This window comes from Anas acuta, chromosome 1 (genome assembly GCF_963932015.1).
Source record: "Anas acuta chromosome 1, bAnaAcu1.1, whole genome shotgun sequence".
NCBI classification, from domain to species: Eukaryota; Metazoa; Chordata; class Aves; order Anseriformes; family Anatidae; genus Anas; species Anas acuta.
Genome location: NC_088979.1, coordinates 139,773,982 through 139,794,481, shown reverse-complemented (window position 1 = coordinate 139,794,481; position 20,500 = coordinate 139,773,982). Strand labels below are relative to the sequence as shown.

The window sequence follows — 20,500 nt, the reverse complement described above, 5'->3', positions numbered from 1 at the left end:
CTCCCACAGCAGATGTCCAGGTTCTTTGTAGCATCTTGCTTTTTGCTCCACTTACCTGAGGGCAGACCTGCTAACTGGTTGGCTCTTTAATCTTCCCGTTTTGTGTCAGCACCACAGCCATCCCCAGCAGGATGTGATGTGTCTCAGTTGTATCAGAAAACAGTTATATAATGCAGTGTTTACCTTTCCATTTTCCGGATTCCTTCTCTGTAAATGTGCTCAGTCCCTTGGGGTTTGGTTCAGGGGTCAGTGAAATCAGTGGAAAGCTTGCAGTTAGCCTGAGCCTGTTCCTCAGTTCTGCCGACAGTATTAAAAGCAAGCTGTTTGCACAAGAGCGAGAACTGCCAGGGAGGTGGGCTAACTGGTGTTAGCTGGGCTCGAGGAGAACAATTTTCCATGTCTGACCTCTGGCTTGACCTTAATTATTAGCAGGAGTTATATGGGCTTGTCCTGACAAAGATCATCTCCCTCCAGAGAAGTCACCCTTGTTCGAAACTTCAAAATGAGCATCCATATCTTTGATAGGCAATACTTTTTTTTTTTTTTTTTTTTTTTTTTTTTTTTTCTGATGAATGCTAATTTTTACATAGAAAAAAAAAACACTTTTTTTGAAACTGACATTATGCCATGCCTGTGATTTGCTGAGAGCAGCCTAAAGACCAGATGAAGTACCAGTTTGCCTCTGAATGCTTGAACTAGTGGTATTTTGCTGATGATTTTTTAGTACCAGCAGCGTCATGTTTGAGTGCCAGGTTCAGGAACTCTTGGTGTAGGAACTGCCAAAATCAGTTGGATTTTGCACTGGGGCAGTACCAAAGTGAATTGTTAATGCCAAAGAGACAGATGAGACTAGGTGGAGAGCACAGATAGAAAATAAAATTTGATATTCCTCTTATTTTCTCTTAAGATTTTTATCTTAATTCCTCTGCAAGCAGTTAATGTCCTGCATAGGCTGGTGCTTGGTTTTCCCCAATCATTTTTTGAATGAAAGATGTCTCAACCTTTTAACAGAGGATTTGGGGCAGAAGATTTACCATTTTGCACTGCCATTTGGGCCTATTGGTGTGGGACTTTCCTCTCATCATGCCAAGGCATGTGAGCCATCAGGTCTTTCTCTCAGCTTGGCTGGGGTTGTCAGACAGCTGTACGGCCTTTGGGAGAGAAGTACGGCACATGTCACTATGTATCACCTGGCCCGAGAAATTCTACAAACTGCTCCCTTGGTAAAATGCCCAAGGGTTCATTACAGTGAATGTTGGAGAGAAAGTCTGTGTGAGGAAGGGTCTTACTTGATCATGTGCAGTTTTGTACTGAAGCAGGATGCTTATTCGAGTTTGCTGACATTTGGATTCAGTAATTCTAAACTACCGAAAATCATAGCTTCAGGAGACGAGCAGTGGTTCGTACCAGAGAAGAGCAAGAATCAAGATGACAGAAGCAGGCAAGTCCCTGTAATCTTTACCAACAGGAAGGCTGCCTGATTTGCTTCTGCCTTGTAATAGCAGAGACATGCAAGTCTTCTCCGAGGGCTGGCTGCCCTCTGATGGCTGTAGGGAAAAGCACTGTTTGGTTTTACTGAGGGAAATTGGCCCAGGGAGAATTCACATCCATCAAGTGCAGGTGGCTACAGCTGACCACCTCTGTCACAAGACACTGAGGAGCGTTTCAAATGTGGAAGAGTTTAAAAAAGTAAACAACAACCCCAAAAACCAAAAGGGCATTCTGCCCTTGTAAATTCTTCTGTTCCTAAGTAATATTAAGATTCACGTTCTTTTGGAAGTATTGGTTACATTAACCTTTATGAAAAGCAGCTTTTTTTTTTTTTTTTTTTTTTTCTCACTTTGTTCTTTATTAGTTGTTTCAACTAGATAGAAAGTTTCCAGACCACTGCACCACTCAAACTTCATAAACTTTTGTGACATCGTACACCAGGATCTGGGATTAGAGCACAGCAGTTGTCCTGCAGTTGCCCTGTGTCCACCAACCCAAGGCATGCTACAGCCACAGACCCCTGAAGTGCCATGCTGTTGAAACCCCTGCTAGCTCTCCTAGCACTGAGATGTCCTCCTTTCCTTCATCCTCCACCATGAGGGACAGGCTTTTTCAAGGAAAGCCTTACTCATGTGCATAAATGAGTTACAGTTAAATGAGGCCTGTCTGTTACCATGCCAGTGTAGCCTGGAGGGAACATGATGCTCACTTCAGCGGAGTGCATCAGGCTCTGAGCAGCTGCTCAGTATCAACACTTCATTCTACCTTGAAACCTCTACTTCTATGCAGCGTTAAGACATCAGCATAATGCTGCCTCCTCTGTTTCTCTTTTCTCCCTCCCTCACTGTTACTCTTGTTATAGAAAGCATCAGCACAGGCTACAAAACAAATCTGCAGCAGTACCACTATACAGCCTTCCAGGTTTTGTTCTCCTGTTGCTTCTTGATACACAGCCCATACTAAGGCACGTCATACTCTACTGATCTTGTCTGCATTGTTCTGTCAATCAAAGCTTGTTATACTGAGGCATTCAAATCTCGATCAAGATAAGATCCTGACACTCCAATGCCAGTTTAAAATGGATAATTGCTTCATATGGCAAACCAATGCCCTTGCATTAAAAAAAAAATATCATTTTTTCATGTTAGACAAGAGCTTCCAAACCATCAATAATCTGTATTTTATTTTATTTTACTTTTGGATGGTATACAAATCCAATCAATGTTCATTTTTGGCCTGTAAAGGATGTGACTGCAATACAGCCAGTATAAACTGGTATTTAGGTCTGACATATTTCCTATTTATTCCTCTTTTCAAAGGGCTCTGGGCTGTGCTCTGCAAGTGAAGTCAATCATTGTCTTTCATCTTCAAGTGATGATTATGTAGTTCATTCTTTCAGGATAGATCTTTCTGCTCACATATCCCTACCCTACAGGGTTAAGTAGTGTTGATACTAGAAAGGATTAAAAAAAAAAAAAATCTACTACTAGTTCATTCTTAATGTTTTCTGCTTTGCCATTTCAGCCAGGTAAACACACTTATCTAATGAGTAGAGAATTATCACAGCCAGTTATTTTAGCCCATATTTTGTTCTTTAGAACGATTTTACTATTTTCTTCTACCAAAGAAGAAAATCCCAAACAGTCACTGAATATATATACTGTCTTTGCTGACAGGACAGATACAGTGTGTAAGCTACGTGGTGGACCACCCCAGGCAGTGGTAGAAGCTTGTTAGGCCCCAGCCACCTGCAGGTGGACAGGATAAAACTATCTTCAGTATTCAGCATGGAAAGGGTACTCCTTGTGATTTTTGCACCTGAAGGAAAACAAAAGATGAAAGATTACTTTCAAAGATAAAATAAATGCTGTACAGAACTACAGCAGATGTGTCACTTGTTGTGCAACAGCAGAATTAATTTGGGTTTCTTCTGCTTTTACCAGCGTGCAAGTGGCACACAAACAACATATGCAAGTCTTTTCCTGTTATTAAGGCACTGAGCATTTAGAAGTGCTGGAACCAAGTCACTTCTAGATTAAAAAAAGCCGAAGTTCACACTGCTTACAGACCATACAGCAGTTTGTGGCCTTTCAACCAAGGCCTTGTCTGGATACGTTTCCATGGGGCAAGTCTGCAAGCAGCAGCTCATAGTGCAGTTTAGATAGTCATTCCCTCCCCCAGCCGCCTATGAAAAGCTGACATCAGTTTACTACGATCTCAACAACAGAAAAATCATCACGCGTTTAAAACTGCCTAATGCTCACTTCTCTAATACAGAGACAGCCAAAGCTATTAACTAGAACCCTCCTTCCAGAATTCCAGTTACACGCCTCCAGGAGAAAGAAGTCACAAGTACATACTATGACTTAGGCTTATCCTTCAGGCAATACAGTGAAGATATAAAGCTACTAAGATGCTAAATAACAGATGCTTAGTCTCCCTTATGATTTCAGAGTTCAAAAACATGCCCAATTTAAACAATTACACAAGCACCTGTGAGTTCAGAATAAAGGGTATTGAAAGGAATTTGAAAGAGAAAATCTGTCACTTACATGAGCATTTCACATATTCTCCAGTTTCTGTTTAAGCTGAGAATGGTTGCCATCTCCTCTTTAGTCAATTCAAAGTCAAACACCTAACAAGGAAAAACAGCTGGAAATCACCTCTTTGAACAAATCAGAATGGAAGCAAAATTCACAAAATTAAAGAACAAGTCCACATGGGAAGGTGTGTTAGAAATGGCTTCATGAGTGGGGTGAAAATGAATTCTCTTTGCATTTTCAAGACAGAGGTGAAAACAAAAAAAAAACAAAAAACAACACGTAAGTTGCAGTTACATGCATCAGCTGTTCCAAGATGCTTGGTGTGCACTTGGTGTTGCAGGATGCTTCTACTTGTGGGTTGCATTTCTCTCCAATTCCAAAGAAACATCTGGAAGATTTCCATATTCCAATACATTCAGCTATGTTTCTTTTGAAATCCTGATGTCCAACATCAGGAAGACACCACTGACTTAGCAGTGAGAGGAGCAGTGTGCTTTACTGACACCAGTATTCTTGACACTGCTTATATTATACAAGATTTTTCTGGCATGCTCACTTCTCCAATACAGAGACAGCCAAAGTTCTTGGGCTCCAGCAAGCCCTGATGCCAATTCATCTACAGTCTGCAGAATAGCAGACTGCATGTCAAGGTTTTCAGCACACTGTTTCCATGACCTCCATCAACCTCTCTTTGCCAATTGCACTCTTCATTTCAGCCCTAGTTCAGTCCTTAGTAGAGTGTACATAAACATGCAGAGAGAAAAAGCCCAGCCCTCTTGTTTGAGGAGGTCAGCATGGGAAAACTAAGAAAGGATCCCTGCTTGCTCTGCAGGGGGAAGGGATGCCATCCCTGCAGGGCAGCACCCAGGTCACCAGTAATCACCCACCTTGAAGTTCTCCACAATGCGCTGTGGGGTGACGGACTTGGGAATCACAGCCACATTTCTCTGGATCTGGAAGCGAAGGAGAACCTGCAAGAAGAGACCACTGAGTCAGGGAGAAGGCAGCTCCTGTTGCCACAGAAGCTGAGCCTGTTCAACAGCTGCTTGCCTGAGCTATGGCTACTTCTGCAGAGCTGCATTTCAAATCACTCCTGTCCTGTGGCCTAGGTAGCACTTCCTAACAAGCAAAGAGGGAAGTGGTGGAGCCCCACATGGGAAGCCTCCTCTTCCACCCAGCTTCGGGACAGTCAATTCCTTCTCTTACCTCTTGGATTTTCAGTAACCTATGTAAGGCTTTCATTCTCTGCAACAAGGCTAGAGAGGGGAAGTAACACCTTAAGACGGCTCAAAAATCTATCTTTTTTAAGCATATGCAGGTTGCTTACTCTGCAGCCTGCAATATTGCTCATTAACACTACAGAAGACATCCACAGTTCACAGGGAACACATATACAGGCTCTGTAGCCTCTCTTCAGGTCTCTTTCCCTGAAGAACTGTTACAGGAAACAGTAGCCACTGTCTTGCACCTATTTACCTGTGCCGGAGTTTTGTTATGCTTGGCTGCAATCTCTTTAATCTTGGGGTCATCCAGAATGGGCGGCTCCTCTGGTGTGGCCCTACAAGAGAGAAAAAGTAAGAAACTGTAAAGAAGCACTGCAGAGAGATTCAACCACTGCAGAGACATTCTACCTAGCATGAATAATTTATGTGGGGGAAAGAGAGAGAGCATTGTGTAATTGTTACATGTGTGTACGTACACATACATGCACCATAACTCTCCCAATTATCTGAATGATTTGAACCAAGAACACACTAACCCATTAATAAGTTACCTGTCAGGGCGCCCAAGGGGACAGTACGCTGTCACAGTGATCCCCTTGGATTGGCAGTAGTCAATAAGCTTCTCCTGGGAAAGGTATGGGTGACTCTCGATCTGCCAACACAGGAGCACAGACCAACAGTTGCAGAACTACTGTTACGTCCCCAGTACTCCAGCGACTTTTCTGAATCTTAATCTCTCATTTACAGGCTGCCTTCCTCTTACCCTGCAGGTGGTCTGTGTGATAATAGAAGCATCTAATTCTATAGGGCACCAACATTTACACTGAGCCCTTATTTGTTTTTTTTGGATTTTGTTCAGAGGTTTCACAAATATTGATTAGTCACAGACTAATAGCTCTTGTCTGGGTTCCTTATCCTCCCAGAAACAGTGTTTCACAGGGAAGACAAGGAAATACTCCCACTTCGTTAAAAGTGGATTAGCAAGGTGAGGAAGAAAAGTATTCCAGTTCTTTTCATACCCAGAAATATTCATAGAGTGGGATTTAAAGTACATGCTGTGTCCACTTTGTTCTCCCTTTTTGTCATATCTTTGTTCAACTGTAATCAGATCTTTATAATCCCTGAATTATAATCCCTGAAAACTAGTCACCTGAGGTCACTTAGAAGCTTACCTGGTTGTTTGCAGGCTTGTATTTCAGTCCTGGCTTGTTCAAGATTCTTTCAATTTGCTCACGGTTAAAGTTAGAGATGCCAATATTTTTTACCAGACCAGTATCCACCAGCTCTTCCATGGCCTGACAGAAAGAGATGTAAAGTCATTATTCAGATTTCAAGACAAGGCCTGAATACATTCGTTGTGATGTTCCTTCTTGCTTCTCATGAGGGAGAAAAAAGAACTGCTTGAGCTTGCCGAACTTGATTCTCTTGAGGAAATATAGGTACTTGTAATATTTGCACCATGTCCTCCACTGCAACCAGCCCCAAATCTCATTTGGGAAGACTGAGAAATTCACTCTGAGTTCCACAAGGAAAAACACATCACTAGTCTACAATCCACTACTGTGGCAGCACTGGAGGCCTACACCCTAGGACGATGGCAGGATCACAATCTATAGTCTTCATTTCTTCAACATGTATTTGAGCAGTTCAAGAACTGCATGAGAACAATCGTACAACTGTTATGGCCAAGCAAAGAACTTTTTCTGACCTCAGTCTGCTCTGTAGCTCCCATGAAAGTAATTTGAATGTACTTTTGTAAACTCTTTCCAACTAATTCTGCATCCATGCACTAACTATTCTGTGACTACTGAATTAACACTGCTGAGGACAGCAGATGTGATTCTGCCACTGTGGCTGTGCTTACCTCCCACGTATGTAGAATATCAGCATTGCTGGGTATAGATATGCCTTTGTCATCTGTAGGAAGCAGCTCCTCTCCTGCCTGTTAGAGAGGAAGAAAATGCTTGAAAATCTGTTTACAAGTTTGCCTAATACCTTAAGAGCTCAGGATCATGATAGCTTAAAACTTCCAGTGCAGGTAAGATTCTTGTCTATAATCATTTCGTCCTGCTTGAGAAAGTGAGGAATGTAAGGTATGTTTGCCCAGCAACTACCCTAATCAAGGCAGGTATTTCTGCTGGGCCTCTCAAAATGATGCCTCACTCAAATATCTGCAGGTAGAGAAACCACTCAAAACTATAGATTTGTCAGGCAGCAAAATGTAGCCTCCTTTCCACAAAATATGATTTTCAGAGCATACTTGGGAATTGTAAAAAAGAAAAGAAGGGAGAACAGCACAGCTTATGCATGCAGCTGGGAGACATGTCCTAGTTCTCAGGTCTGTCATTCATAGGGGTATGACAAGACTTTGACAGGGGTATGCAAGCAGCAGTCTCAGGGATAGAGATCAGGAGCCCAGCTCAAACGGCCAGAGTAGCGCTGAGCACCAGAGCAGTACTGATACATGGAACAGACACTCCCAGTGAGAGCAATTATTGGGCTGTAAAGCCATATAGGTTTCAAAATTACCAGTCGTAAAAAAGCACCCTACTATTACTGTACCTTCAACCCAAAAGGCCAATGCATGAGGTAGAGATCCAGGTAATCCAGTTTCAGGTCAGCAAGAGTCTTCTGGCAAGCTCCCTTCACCAGAGGTTTTTCAAAAAATGTGCACCACAGCTGGAGACAAAAAGCCAAGGCACACCATGAGCTTGCTGGGTTAAAGCCCTCAGATGCCCTCCTGCACAAGAGAAAAGCACTCCTCCTTTGGGAGGCAATGTGGAGTTAAAGCAACCTATTGCTCTTCAGACAGGGCTTGCTCTATGAGCAGGACTGGACCATAACAGCGAGGGCAGCACATACAGTGGCACCACATGTAACTGAATAGGGTCACAGGTAAGGAAACCTCTGTTTCTATTAGAGAAGACACCATTCATGCCATCCCCATTTAGGAAAGGTCTGCCTTTACAGCAGGAGGCTTTTAAATGAAGGCAGATATCTGTCAGACCTGACTGCTCGAAACTCCTGCATCAATGTATCAGGTAATGAATGCCATGAAAATGCAGAAAAGCCACGAAGATGGAACCAATTCTACCCAGGTAAGAAAGTGACATCAAATCCATTTAAGTTTTGCATTTTCCTCGATAACCAAGGGAAATAAAACCCACCAATCACACCTTCCTCGGGATGTGTGCAGTGTGGATTACACTGTCCCAAACCTCGGCAAGGTGCCATTGCCACGTTGGTTCTGCCAATGCAATGGCTGCAACAAAAAAAACTGTTGCCAGTGGGTAGCAGAGACTCAAGCACCATCGTCGTGGTGGTGGTGATGGGGTGGAAGGAGAAGTGGTACTGGGAGCCCAATCACAATGCAGTAAGGGGTCTCCAAGCCTTCGGTCTCCTACCATAAGGATGTCACAGGGGAAGGGGGCCTGCCCCAAGGCCCCCAGGCCCCTACCTTGCTGACCACGAAGAGCTCCTCTCGCTTCACAGCCCCTTCCTTGATCTTCTTCTGGATGCCGTCCCCAACCTCGCTCTCGTTCTGGTACACGAAGGCGCAGTCCAGGTGGCGGTACCCAGCGTCGATAGCGGCCATCACCGCAGCTGCCACCTTCCCTGGCGGGGACTGAAGGGGAACGACAGCGCCTGAGCAGCGCCCACCCAAACACACACGGGCCTTGCTCCCAGCGAGTCAGAAACCCAGGCAGTCAGAAACCCAGGCAGCCATCCCACCGAAAACACCCCCCAATTTCCCTTATCCCCAATACACCCCACCCGCCCACCCCCCTAAACCACAAGACCCCAACGAGAAACACGCAGAGGGCCGCCTTTCCCCGCAGCACCCCGCAGGCCGGCAGCAGCCCGGTGTCCCCACAGCCTCCCCCTTTCCCTGCGGTCCCCCCCCAACCTTCCAGGTCCCCAGCCCCACAGCGGGCAGCCCGGCGGCGCCCAGCCGCACGCAGGCCGCCATGGCCCCGCTCCTGCACGGCCCTTGACGGGAGGCGCCACCCCCGCGGCGGCCCGCCCCGAGAGCCCGGCCGGCAAGCGCCGCCCAAGCCGCCCAAGCCGTTATTTTATTTATTTCTTTATTTCATTTTCATCTGTTTTGTGTTATTTCTCTTCTCTTCTCTTCTCTTCTCTTCTCTTCTCTTCTCTTCTCTTCTCTTCTCTTCTCTTCTCTTCTCTTCTCTTCTCTTCTCTTCTCTTCTCTTCTCTTCTCTTCTCTTCTCTTCTCTTCTCTTCTCTTCTCTTCTCTTCTCTTCTCTTCTCTTCTCTTCTCTTCTCTTCTCTTCTCTTCTCTTCTCTTCTCTTCTCTTCTCTTCTCTTCTCTTCTCTTCTCTTCTCTTCTCTTCTCTTCTCTTCTCTTCTTTCTCCTATTCCATTTATTTTTAAACACAAACATCCTCGAGTCCGGCTGCCAGCCCACTCAGGTGGTTCAGCCCTAACCCCAAATCAAATCGCTCTGGGAGGCGCAGCAGGGCCTGCCTGCCCGTTTCCCTTATTCAAGATGTTTCTGCTAACCTGCAATGGTAACGCGAGTTGTGGAGAGCATGGCTGGGAGCTGGGATTTGTTCTATATTTATGAGGACATTTTTGGGCTGCCTCCTTAAGAGCCTGTCGATGTCCTCCTGCAAAGGCTGGCACTTGATTTCCGCGGTGATTTCCTGAATGAGAGACATGTCTGGTTTCCAACAGAGCCTTGCTGTCTGTGGCAGACCCTGGGTAATTTGCCAGCCCTAGGCAAGCAGCTCCGCTCCCCATCCCGTGACTCTGACATCCAGGCCTGGTTCAGCCAGGTGCCCGAACCCCTCAGGTGTGTCCTTACCTTCAGTAGGTTCTTGTCTGTGCCCAAAGGTTGAGAGATGAGACCCTATGTGTGGGAGCAAGGAGGAGCTTTGGTTTCGGTAGACTGGGCAGTAAATGCCTACGCTGGCCCAGGAGCATCTGGATGGGTTTGTGTGGCTGTGCTCAGCAGCGAGTGATCCACAGGCAGCTGGAGCAAGAGTTTGAGCAGGAGCTTTCCAAGAGAAAGAGAGTGCTTGTGAAGAGTGGTAGAAATCCCCTAAGTCTTTGGCTCCCGTACCATAGTAAATATTGTACTCTGGGTTCAAAATCATGGCATATTTTTTCACAGGCTGGATGTCTTTCCTCTGCCTGGAGATAGCTGGGGTTTTCATGGGCTGCTTCCTTCAGAAAGCTGAGAAACAAGGGGTCTTGGATTATGCGTTTCTGAATTGAAAGTGGAAATGTGGGAGAGGTCTTCGGGTGCCTCTTTTCTCTAACAGAAGGTGTTATGAACTTCCCACTAAACCCTGCATAGAACTTTATGGCTGTTTTCCACAGCAGGAGGCAGTGGAAAGGAAGAACAACTGAAAGCAAACACTGCCTCCTCAGCACCCCTCTGAAGTCAGAAATTAAAGGGGGTAAAATGCAGGCAAGAAACCTCGACTGCTTTGACAGATTCTAAGTGCAAGATGAGGAGGCTGTGGGATTGAACCCTTGAGACCTACCCGCAAGCAGCCCATCTCCCCTTGCCAGGAAGACTCTGGAGCAGGAGAGTGTGGTGAAACGAGGTGCCAGGCTCCACTGTCCCTGGCTTGCTGGGACCTGTGGCTCCTCATCCGTCCTCTGGGGCTGGAGAGGCCAAAGAGGGCAGTGAGAGAAGGTCTGGCAAGGCTCCTGTGAGGGCTGGCTGCCTGCTAGCTGCGGTTAGACCTGTCTATGCATCCCTGGGTCGGCGGGTGAGAATAGAGCATAAACATTCATACATGGTTTATTTAATACACGGTTTATTTAATGTCAAAAAGATTTTTTTTTTTTTTCCTTAACAAGTCTTTCAGCCAGTAATGTTTTCACATTTTATTTTTATTTAAAACATGGGACACTTCTGATGAAATGCTGGATGCGTGCTTTTTCATGTGGTTTCTCAGCCTCTGGTCTGTGCTGGTGCAAGGCTGAAGGCACTCAGTGAATGGTGGTTCAAGCTCCTCATCTCCTCCTTAGCAGTTCTGCCCAGTCATTTCAGTAATAATCATCTATTCTGATAAGCAGAAATTATTACATCCCACATTTTTTTTCTGTAGAACACTACTCTTTCCTTCTTCCAAAAATAAAATTGATGGAATAAGTATCCTTTGCCTTCAGTGGCGGAAGCAAGGCAGATGCAGTAAGAAAGCTGGATACATAGCTCAGAGTTGGAGGAGACACCAGAGGTCTAGTGAAGGGCATGTTACAAACATCTTCAGTATTCTGCATTGAAAGGGTACTCCTTGTGAGTTTTGGCCCTGAAAGAAATCAAAAAGGGAAGTTTCTTTTCACGGATGAAGTAAATGCTGGAAAGAGGTGTGTTTGGTGCATGGACCAAGGGAAAATCTGAATTGTGTAATTGCAGGAAGAATATGTGGAGATATGTGTCCTCATTTCTCTAATACAGGAAAAGGCAAAATGCTCAGCCAGAACCATATTTTGTAGTTCAAGTTACAGAGAGTCTCGTCAAAACTGAATTCAAAATGAGTATTTTGAAAATATTAAACCTTCTCTTGAAAAGTTACTTTTTGGGACAAATCAGCTATGATTTGAATTAATGATATATATATATGTATTTAATTAACTGAATTTCATGCTTCCCGGTAGCTGTGACATAAACATTCTTGTAAAGGTTATTCAAAATGTAAGACTTGGAAGTAAACAATCAGTGTCACTTACAGTGTCATCCCACAGACCCTCCAGTTCCTGTTAAAACTGAGAACAGTTGCCATCTCTTCTTTAGTCAATTCAAAGTCAAATACCTAACAAGAGAAAAAGCTGAAAATCACCTCTTTGAACAAATCTAACAGTGTGAAGGAGACAGACAAGATTAGACAGCAGATTCACTGTGGAGGTTTTCAGTCATGGATGAATGATTTAAAAGACAGAGGAACAACTTTTTTATATACACAAGAATGATTTTATGAAGATTGTTTTTTCTATATGAGACTTTTCTGCCATTTCACTGCTCTTGGCCTCCAAGCAAGTTCTGGTTAATCCTTAAGCCACAAAGCCACAGAATAGGAATCTTCACATAAGCCTCTTCAACTATAGCAATAGATTAGCCCTCAGCAGAGTATACATGAAGGGAAACATGCAGAGAGAAAAAAAAACACCGTGCTCGTGTTTGAGGAGGTCAGCTTGGGAAGATCCCTGCTTGCTCTGCAGGGGGAAGGGATGCCATCCCTCCAAGGCAGCACCCAGGCCACTTGTAATCACCCACCTTGAAGTTCTCCACAATGCGCTTGGGGGTGACAGACTTGGGAATCACAGCCACATTTCTCTGGACCTGGAAGCGAAGGAGAACCTGCAAGAAGAGACCACCGAGTCAGAGAGAAGGCAGCTCCTGTTGCCACAGAAGCTGAGCCTGTTCAACAGCTGCTTGCCTGCGCTACGGCTACTTCTGCAGAGCTGCATTTCAAATCACTCCTGTCTCTGTGGCCTAGGTAGCACTACCTGATGAGCAAAGAGTTCAGCACCCACCTACCTGTGCTGGCGTTTTGTTGTGCTTGGCTGCAATCTCTTTAATCTTGGGGTCATCTAGAAGGGAAGGATCCTCTGGTTTAGCCCTACACAGAGGAAAGAAAGACCAGTGGCAAGAAACCTCCATAGAAAGAGCCAACCCAGCAACAGGAATCTGTATCTTGATGAATGATTAATGGAGCACTTGGAGTCTCAATGCTTCAAGTATAATCCCTGCCAGCTCCCTTGCAAAATGGCAGTGAGTCTTACCATGGCCTGTCAGGAGAGCCAAGGGGACTGTATGCAGTCACAGCGATCCCTTTGGATTGGCAATAATTGATCAGCTTCTCCTGGGTCAGGTATGGATGGCATTCGATCTGAAACACAAGAGTACTGAGATTGACAGCGGCAGAACCATTGTAGTATTGCTGCACACCAAGGATTATTTTTTAATGCAGCTAGAGGCTGCCTTTTTCCCTGCCTTATCTCCATTGTCAATGGCGTGGGTGATAATATGCATTCTTAGTATTGAAGGCACCTATTTTTATATGAAGTTTCTTTGCAGTTTGGCTGCAGGGGTTTCACAAAACATAGCTCTAGGTTCTTTATTCTTCCAGAAATAATGTTTCACAAGAAAATATTCCAGCATTTATAAACAGTGGTTCAGCAAGGTGAGAGACAAGAAGTGAAGTATTCAAGTCCTTTTTGTACCCGGAAAATATCTACAGAGCAGTATTTAGACATGCTGTCTCCACTTTTTTCTCCCTTTTTCCATATCCTCATTCAACTGATCAGATCTTCATAGTCAATGAAAAATGTTCACTTGAGGTCAGTTAGCAGCTTACCTGGAGGTTTGCAGGCTTGTATTTCAGTCCTGGTTTATTCAAGATTCGTTCAATCTGCTCATGGTTAAAGTTGGAGACCCCAATGGCTTTTACTAGACCAGCATCCACCAGCTCTTCCATGGCCTAACAGAAAGAGGAGCAAAGTCATCATCTGGTATACAAGACATTCCTGAAGATGATTTGATGGGGATTTTTTCCCTTTATGGAGAAGAACAAAATAACTATTTAGACTTGTTATGTTCACTGAGGGAAGAGTAGGTGCCATCTTATCCAAACTCAAGGTGTCATTCCAGTTCACACCAAGCTGCATGAGAAGAACAGTGATATTCAATAATCTGCTGTCATGCAAGAACTGGAGAGTTGTGCCCCAGGCTGTAGGCAAGATCACAACCTAATATGTCTTTATTCTTGCAAAATGCTTTTGAGCGGTTCAAGAATTGCACAAGGACTGTGGTGAAGGCAATTTTACAGTTGTTATGGTCAAGCAAAGAAGATTTTCTAACTTCAGACTGGTCTACAGCCCTCCTCAAAGTGATTGTTTAGCTCACTATGGATTAGGCACTTCAGTAAGGTGCTCAGAGAACAGTAGTACTGACTAAGCATGCAAGTTTTGAAAAGCTACCTTGTATTACTTGATTTTCTTCCAACAAAATTTACACACATGAGATGACAGCTCTGTGACTGCTGAATGAAATGAAAATGTGGAAGAGACTCTCAAGGACGGAGAAAGCTTGACTCCTGCTGTGGCTGAACTTACCTCCCATGTCTCTAGAACATCAGATTTGCTGGGTATACACATGCCATTGTCATCTTTGGGAAACAGCTCCTTTCCTGCCTGTCAGTGAGGAACGAAAATGCTTGTAACAATCTCTGTTGGGAAGCTAGCTTTGTAAGGAAATCAAATAGGAATACAAGGAGTTAAACTAATAGTGCATGAAAAACAAACAAACAAAAAACCTCCACACATTAATTCTCATCATAAGTTAATTGCGTTTTATATTTAAGTCATATATTTTTGATATATGACTTAATATATTAAATATATTAATTATAATTATATTTTAATATATGACTATATTTAAGTCATACATTTTTAGTTTATGCAGGGTCATGGCATTTTTGCCATCATCTGATCCAATAAAGGCAGGTATTTCTGCTGGTTCCATTAAAGTGATGATAAATAAAATGTATGCAGGGAAGCAATTTACTCAGAACAGTACTCTGGAGCCTTACATGTGTTCAGTTCATATATTGCTCCATTATTTATTGGAAATGTTTAGGAATAATAGCTTGTTTTTTTCATTTTTAGAAAGGTGTATGGAGGACTGGTTTTGATCCTGTGAACCTTAAAGTTCTAAGTACATTTGCTAAAAAGGGACTGTGCGTGCAAACAGACTTTCCATTGGGAGACTCACTGATTAAGCTGCTCTGTTAGGAAAATTAGAAAAGCCTGTTAAGTATATGCTATGGACAGACTGCTTTGAATGATTGGAATTTTCTACTGACGCAACAATATTATGTGGGAATGCAGTTTCACTTGGCTGCTTTGTCTCCATAAAGAAAACTTAAACAATATTGAGCATATGAATTTGAGCTGAAGAGCTCAAAAGCATTAGACTGAATAGAGGTTTTCATTTGGCTGTAGCAGAAAGGAGAGGGTAATGCTAGGTATATACACAAAGTGACATATCCTTTGAAGCACATGCAGTATTAAGGACTCGGTAATTAAGGACAGATATGGAAAACAGAAATACTCTTGCTCTGTGGTTCTATAACCTGCAGAAGAAAGAATTTCTGTCAGGCAACAAAGTGAAGCCTCCTTCCTGCAAAGGGTAATTTTGAGATTAAAATACTTTGGATTTGTAAAAGGGAAAGCAGTGTAACTTATGCTTGCAGCTTGAATGTCTGACCTGAGTGCCAGGTCCACCTCTCCCAGTATCAAGAGGGCAGAGGATACTGAGCAAGCAGCAGTCAGGGTTCAAGAGCCTGCCTCAAGTGGCCAGAGTAGAGCAGAATGAAAGGCACCAGAGCAGTGCTGGGGCACACCACAGACACGTGATCCTTCTGGACAGGAACAGCAGTAGTGCTGTAAGCATGACTGGCAGTTTTCAAGCGCTCCCCCACGTGGGAAATTCAATGTAAGAAAGAAAGTCAGTGGAGTTGCTGTTGCAGTACCTTTAAGCCGAGAGGCCAGTGCATGAGGTAGAGATCCAGGTAATCCAGTTTCAGGTCGGCAAGAGTCTTCTGGCAGGCTCCCTTCACCAGAGGTTTTTCAAAAAATGTGCACCACAGCTGGAGACAAAAAGCCAAGGCACACCATAAGCTGCTGGGTTAAAGCAGTCGTGTGCTGTCCTACACGGGACAGGAACACTCTGTTGTCTTTGGAAGGTCATGAGGAATTAGGACATCCTATTGCTCTTCAAAGGGGGCTTGCTCTGTGAACAGGGCTGGCCTCTGACACTGCAGGCTGTAAGTCACTACGGCAGGACACATGATCAGATAGGTCTGTAGTAAAACCTCTTATTGTGAGATATCACATTTGTGTAGAAGAAGATGGATTTGCTCAAAAGGAGTTTTCTGTCAGATTTGACCATTTATACATTTCTTGTAAAAAAATCAAATGGCAAGGTTATGAAAATATAAGACAAGTCACAAAACAGTGATTGAAATGTGTCTTAACCAAAGTAAGAAGTAACTTCACAATCCAGAGAGGTGCTTCATCCTACACTGTAAAGTTTGTTCCAGCACTTAAGCTTCCTACTCTGAAAATAGCATAGACAAAGCATTCCCTCATTCCTGCTTTGATCCATACCTTACTGACGACAAATAAGTCTTCTCGTTTCACAGCACCTTCCTTTATTTTCTGCTGGATCGCTTCCCCGATTTCGCTCTCATTTTCATAAACATAGGCACAGTCGAAGTGGCGGTACCCAGCATCAATAGCAGCCATCACTGCAGCTTTTACCTCACCTGGTACGGACTGAAAATAATAAAGAAATCTTAAGAATCTCAAAGCAACACATGTTAAATAATCATTTCCTACAAAAATAAAAACAGGAGAATCACCTTACCCTACCCTGGCCAAAGCAACTCCCCCATATTTCTTTCCTTTTTATTTTTTTGTCAGGAATGTTATTCCTTCCAGAGATGGAATATTGCACAGTATTCCTTGCAGAAACATCAGCTCCTGGGCATGAAGCCAACCCCCAGCCATTTCTCCACAGCCCCACAGGCTCAGCCCCGCAGCCAGGCAGAGCAGGTGCCCCAGCGCCAGGACACTGCTCCACAGCTGGGCCAGGAGGAACCCAGTTTTGTGCAGGGAGCTCTGCCACGCGGCTGCTTTTCTCTTAAGCCGTTACCTTCCAGGTGCCCAGCCCCAGGAGGGGCATCTTGGCCGCGGTGTTGAGCTGCACATGGGTCGCCATGGCTGCGTGTGCTGCCCGGAGGTGCTGCTGCAGCTGCCTCCTGCCTCCTGCCCAGGGCCTTTAATAGCGACGGGTCCTGGCCCAGGGCGGGGGAAGACGCTGGAACCGCACCTGCGCTCCAGGTTCTCCCGTATCCAGCAACAAGGCTGTGTTTTCTTCACTGTAAACTCAACTCACCCTGGTTAATGTGCAAGCTGATATCAAATAAAAATCATGGTGGTTATCAATTCCGCAGGACGTGCTGCAGCATGCTCTGCAGACCTTTCCTCCCAGTACAGTTCCTTATCAAAAGACAAGGGCTTAGGGCAGCTGTGCCCTGCTGGGATTTGTGTTTGTGCAGGGCTTGCCCCTGCTGCGCCTTGTCCCCATGCCACTGTTGCCAGTGTCTATCTTGCTTTTGATACGCGAGGCTCTTGCAACACCCTTTTGAAGCTCGCCCCGTTGGTTGCCTCACCGAGAGTGTGTTTGAGTCCGTGGCACTGTGCCCCATGACTCGGCATTATGCTAAACCAGGGATGTGCCCCCAGATCAGTCAGCAAACACGAGTCCCGAGGCAGGGCATGAGGCCGCCTCAGCTGGGCACCACAGGCCGAGGCAGGGCTGGGCCCGCCATCCAGAGCCCGCAGTGGTGTTGGTGCCCGGGGCTGGGGCCCCATCAGAGCCTGGTGACCCTGTGTGTGCTGGGGAGAAACCTCAGCGTGGTTTTACAGGGGAAGAAGCAGTTCCTTTCCACCCAGACACCCGGAGGGGGTGTTATCTATGCTTTACAGACTGGGACGTGAGGCATGGGGGAAATGTGACGTGCTGAAGGGCATGTGTGGCGAAGTTGGGGAAGAAAAGTAGGTCCTTTTTTTCTAGGATCTTAACAGGCCCGTCCTTCTGGTAAATTCCAGAGTGGCCTGTCTTTTCTTTTGACTTTTAATTCTTGCCATTTTATTTGTACAGGCTATGGGCACATCGGTAAGGCTTGTCTTTAATGGCCCGTGCATTCATAGAGGAGAGTTTCACAATGCAGAGACGAGTGTAGAAGAGAAAAGGTGACCTATAGCTACAGGATCGTTGTAGAAGTCACATATAATCAGTGTCACAGGCTAATGCATCCTTCTGCACAAAAATAGCACAGGAGCCAGATAATGGATGGGAGAGTGTATTTTAATGTTTGCACACATGGGGGCAGAGTTAAACTTGTGTGTGACAATCGCTGCTTTTGAATTTCTTCAGTAATACCTTAGCAGATGGAATTGCATATTGTGTTCTGAAGGTTTTGTAATAATGAGAAGGTGGAAATCTCTCTTCCTATGTCCTTTTGCTAAAGAGAATAAAAAGAAAAAAGAATTGAAGGTGGCTTACATTCGAAAGGAATGTAAAGCATCAAAATTTTCTGGTAGGGTCTCATGAGATACAGCCTGAGTTTTGAAGAGCAAACTAGCAATTGTCACTAACATACCGACTTTCTGGATTGTTTGATCCTTAAATTATAAAACACTGAAACAAAAATAAAATAATAATTTACTCTGCTGTATTTTGCACTGAAACGAGTGAGACTGCTTCTCCTGCTTGAACTCACTGCTCTGTCTGGAAGACATTCCCAAACAGCGCTTCTAGGAATTGTTATGTGTCTGTGGGGAAATCAAGTCTCTTTTCCACCTACTCTTAACCAGGCACTTAGCTTACAGTATCCCAGGGGAATGTTGTATATCCGAGGGGAAGCAGACTGTCCAACATCTGGAATAGTTAGTTTTTTTTATGACTGATAGCACTCGGATGTGTTCAGCAGCTCCAGCTTGTTTTGACTGCAGTGATCAATGGGGATTGTGGATTGTCCACAGCTGGTAGAAAGGAACACACATGTTACAGACTTGGGGTTCCAGGTACACTTTTTTGGCCAGAGCCTACTTCTGCTGGGAGATTTGCCATTGATTCAATGGGAAGGGAGCACAACTTTTGTTAAAAGGTCTGCCAACAGTGCCAGCTGTGCCTTTCTTCAGCCAGTCAAATGCCAAACTCTGTCTCACCTGCTTTATATATCAGCGCTGATGTCCTCAGAATGAATGGATGTCAGGATTTCAGCACTGTGCATGCTCTCCAGAGCTTTGGCACCAGACATCCCTGTTCCCTCTGCAGCTCACAATGCAGTCGTGGTGATGGCTCCAGCAGTGAGAAAGACAAAATTGCACAGGATTTCCATCACAGCGCTGGCCTGTGCATGCTGGCATCTGGGAGAAAGAACCAAGGACATCAAGCAAAGTAAGAACTGACCTTTTCCCAAGCACTTTTCCCACTCTGTAGTGTAAATGGGAAGGCTCAAGCTGATTGATCAGGGGCTGGGATATTGTGCCAGGCTGAGAAAGCGGAGCTGCTTACAGTGGCTTATGGCCTTTTTTGTATTTTTCCTTGGTGTTGTTGTGTGACCCTGTGGAGAGAGATGAACTTCCAAGAAGCAGCAGCCACATTCTGACACTGCCACAGCACACGGAGCTTCAAGTGATATGTTTTGGCTTCCAAGGAAGCCCCAACAAGTCTGGCTCTGTGGCTGTACTAAAGAATACTGCTGTAAACAGAGGGAGCAGGGGAAACTCTGGAACATGAGCTTGTAACTATCCTGAAGAGAAGCCTTTTAACTTAGCAGAACTGGAGGAAGGTAAAATTTTTAGAGCTGCATCAAATGTGGTAGCTTGGTGCTAAAGAACGAGGTGTAACTTGCCAACAAGTGGGTACCTGAGGGCACGTGAGGCAGGAAGAGAGAGTTAATAAAACTGTCAGGCAGCAGGGAGCAGACCCCTGGAGGCACCGGAGGAGGTGTTGACAGCAGAGAAAGGCAAAACAAGGCATGTTCACAGTATTCCCAAAGTATAATATGGTTACATTTTCTTCTGAGTCTTGTCTACATGAAAATCTTGTGCTGTTTCATTATGCTGATGCAAATGCCTTTTTTGGACACATATCAGTTGAAGTACGTTGTATATTGCCTTAACTTAAATCTGTTCCTACCACTTCAGTTGAAACAGGAGAAAGCACTCTTCAGTAAAATAACATCTATCCTCCCACAGAGTTAGCGTTAATTTAATAGCATCAGTTTTTGAGCTGGTTTAATTAAACTGCAACTTCCTTGCACAGGCCAGGACTGGTTGCTGCGGAAGGTAAGCATGCCAGTGTCTTGCGTGTCTTTTCTCAAACTCATAAAGAGAAGGCTCCTGATAATAGACTGGAGAGGTGGCTTAATGTGAGACCGGCAGATTCTTTGCCTGATTTTCTCCAAGTCAATCCCTGTGAAAAGAGCAGGTGCCAAAGCACCAGCAAAGACCAAACCTCCGCAGTTCTTTCCACCGAAGATTGGGCTTTGTAGTCAGGGTATAAGCAACTGAAGGACAATAGGGAGGACACCATGGCCAGCCTCCAAACCCAGTTCATCTACAAATTGAAAATTTGCTTGTCCAAGACATGCATTCCTGTCCAGTAAATGTCTGTCGGTAGGCATGGTTATC

At 44.6% G+C, this 20,500-nt stretch overlaps 2 protein-coding genes across 2 annotated transcripts; both read right to left on the bottom strand.

Annotated features, from left to right (window-relative positions):
* Positions 1 to 3,084: 3,084 nt before the first annotated feature.
* On the bottom strand, positions 3,085 to 9,315 carry LOC137844119 (aldo-keto reductase family 1 member B1-like). The gene is made up of 10 exons (XM_068660106.1): positions 9,165 to 9,315; positions 8,715 to 8,882; positions 7,820 to 7,936; positions 7,122 to 7,199; positions 6,430 to 6,552; positions 5,809 to 5,909; positions 5,511 to 5,592; positions 4,922 to 5,005; positions 4,044 to 4,126; positions 3,085 to 3,309 (listed from the first exon to the last, which is right to left on the bottom strand). Exons 1-10 carry the CDS (start codon positions 9,225 to 9,227, stop codon positions 3,267 to 3,269), a joined length of 942 nt encoding a protein of 313 aa, XP_068516207.1. The 5' UTR covers positions 9,228 to 9,315; the 3' UTR covers positions 3,085 to 3,266.
* Positions 9,316 to 11,024: 1,709 nt separating this feature from the next.
* Positions 11,025 to 17,153, bottom strand: LOC137844112 (aldo-keto reductase family 1 member B1-like). The gene is made up of 10 exons (XM_068660094.1): positions 16,950 to 17,153; positions 16,403 to 16,570; positions 15,766 to 15,882; positions 14,348 to 14,425; positions 13,591 to 13,713; positions 13,016 to 13,122; positions 12,771 to 12,852; positions 12,507 to 12,590; positions 11,963 to 12,045; positions 11,025 to 11,541 (listed from the first exon to the last, which is right to left on the bottom strand). Exons 1-10 carry the CDS (start codon positions 17,013 to 17,015, stop codon positions 11,499 to 11,501), a joined length of 951 nt encoding a protein of 316 aa, XP_068516195.1. The 5' UTR covers positions 17,016 to 17,153; the 3' UTR covers positions 11,025 to 11,498.
* Between the last annotated feature and the right edge of the window lie 3,347 nt (positions 17,154 to 20,500).

Bases quoted from the DNA above. Each gene is read 5' to 3' on its own strand.
- LOC137844119 (XM_068660106.1), bottom strand. From the start codon at position 9,227: ATGGCGGCCTGCGTGCGGCTGGGCGCCGCCGGGCTGCCCGCTGTGGGG. The intron at 7,200-7,819 runs GTACAGTAATAG...CCTCTCTAACAG, and splicing joins ATTGGCCTTTTGGGTTGAAG to GCAGGAGAGGAGCTGCTTCC. The intron at 4,127-4,921 runs GTGGGTGATTAC...TTTCCTTGTTAG, and splicing joins GCATTGTGGAGAACTTCAAG to GTGTTTGACTTTGAATTGAC.
- LOC137844112 (XM_068660094.1), bottom strand. From the start codon at position 17,015: ATGGCGACCCATGTGCAGCTCAACACCGCGGCCAAGATGCCCCTCCTG. The intron at 13,123-13,590 runs GTAAGCTGCTAA...CTTGTGTTTCAG, and splicing joins ACAAGCCTGCAAACCTCCAG to ATCGAATGCCATCCATACCT. The intron at 11,542-11,962 runs GTAAGTGACACT...GATTTCTTTCAG, and splicing joins AGGGTCTGTGGGATGACACT to GGCCAAAACTCACAAGGAGT.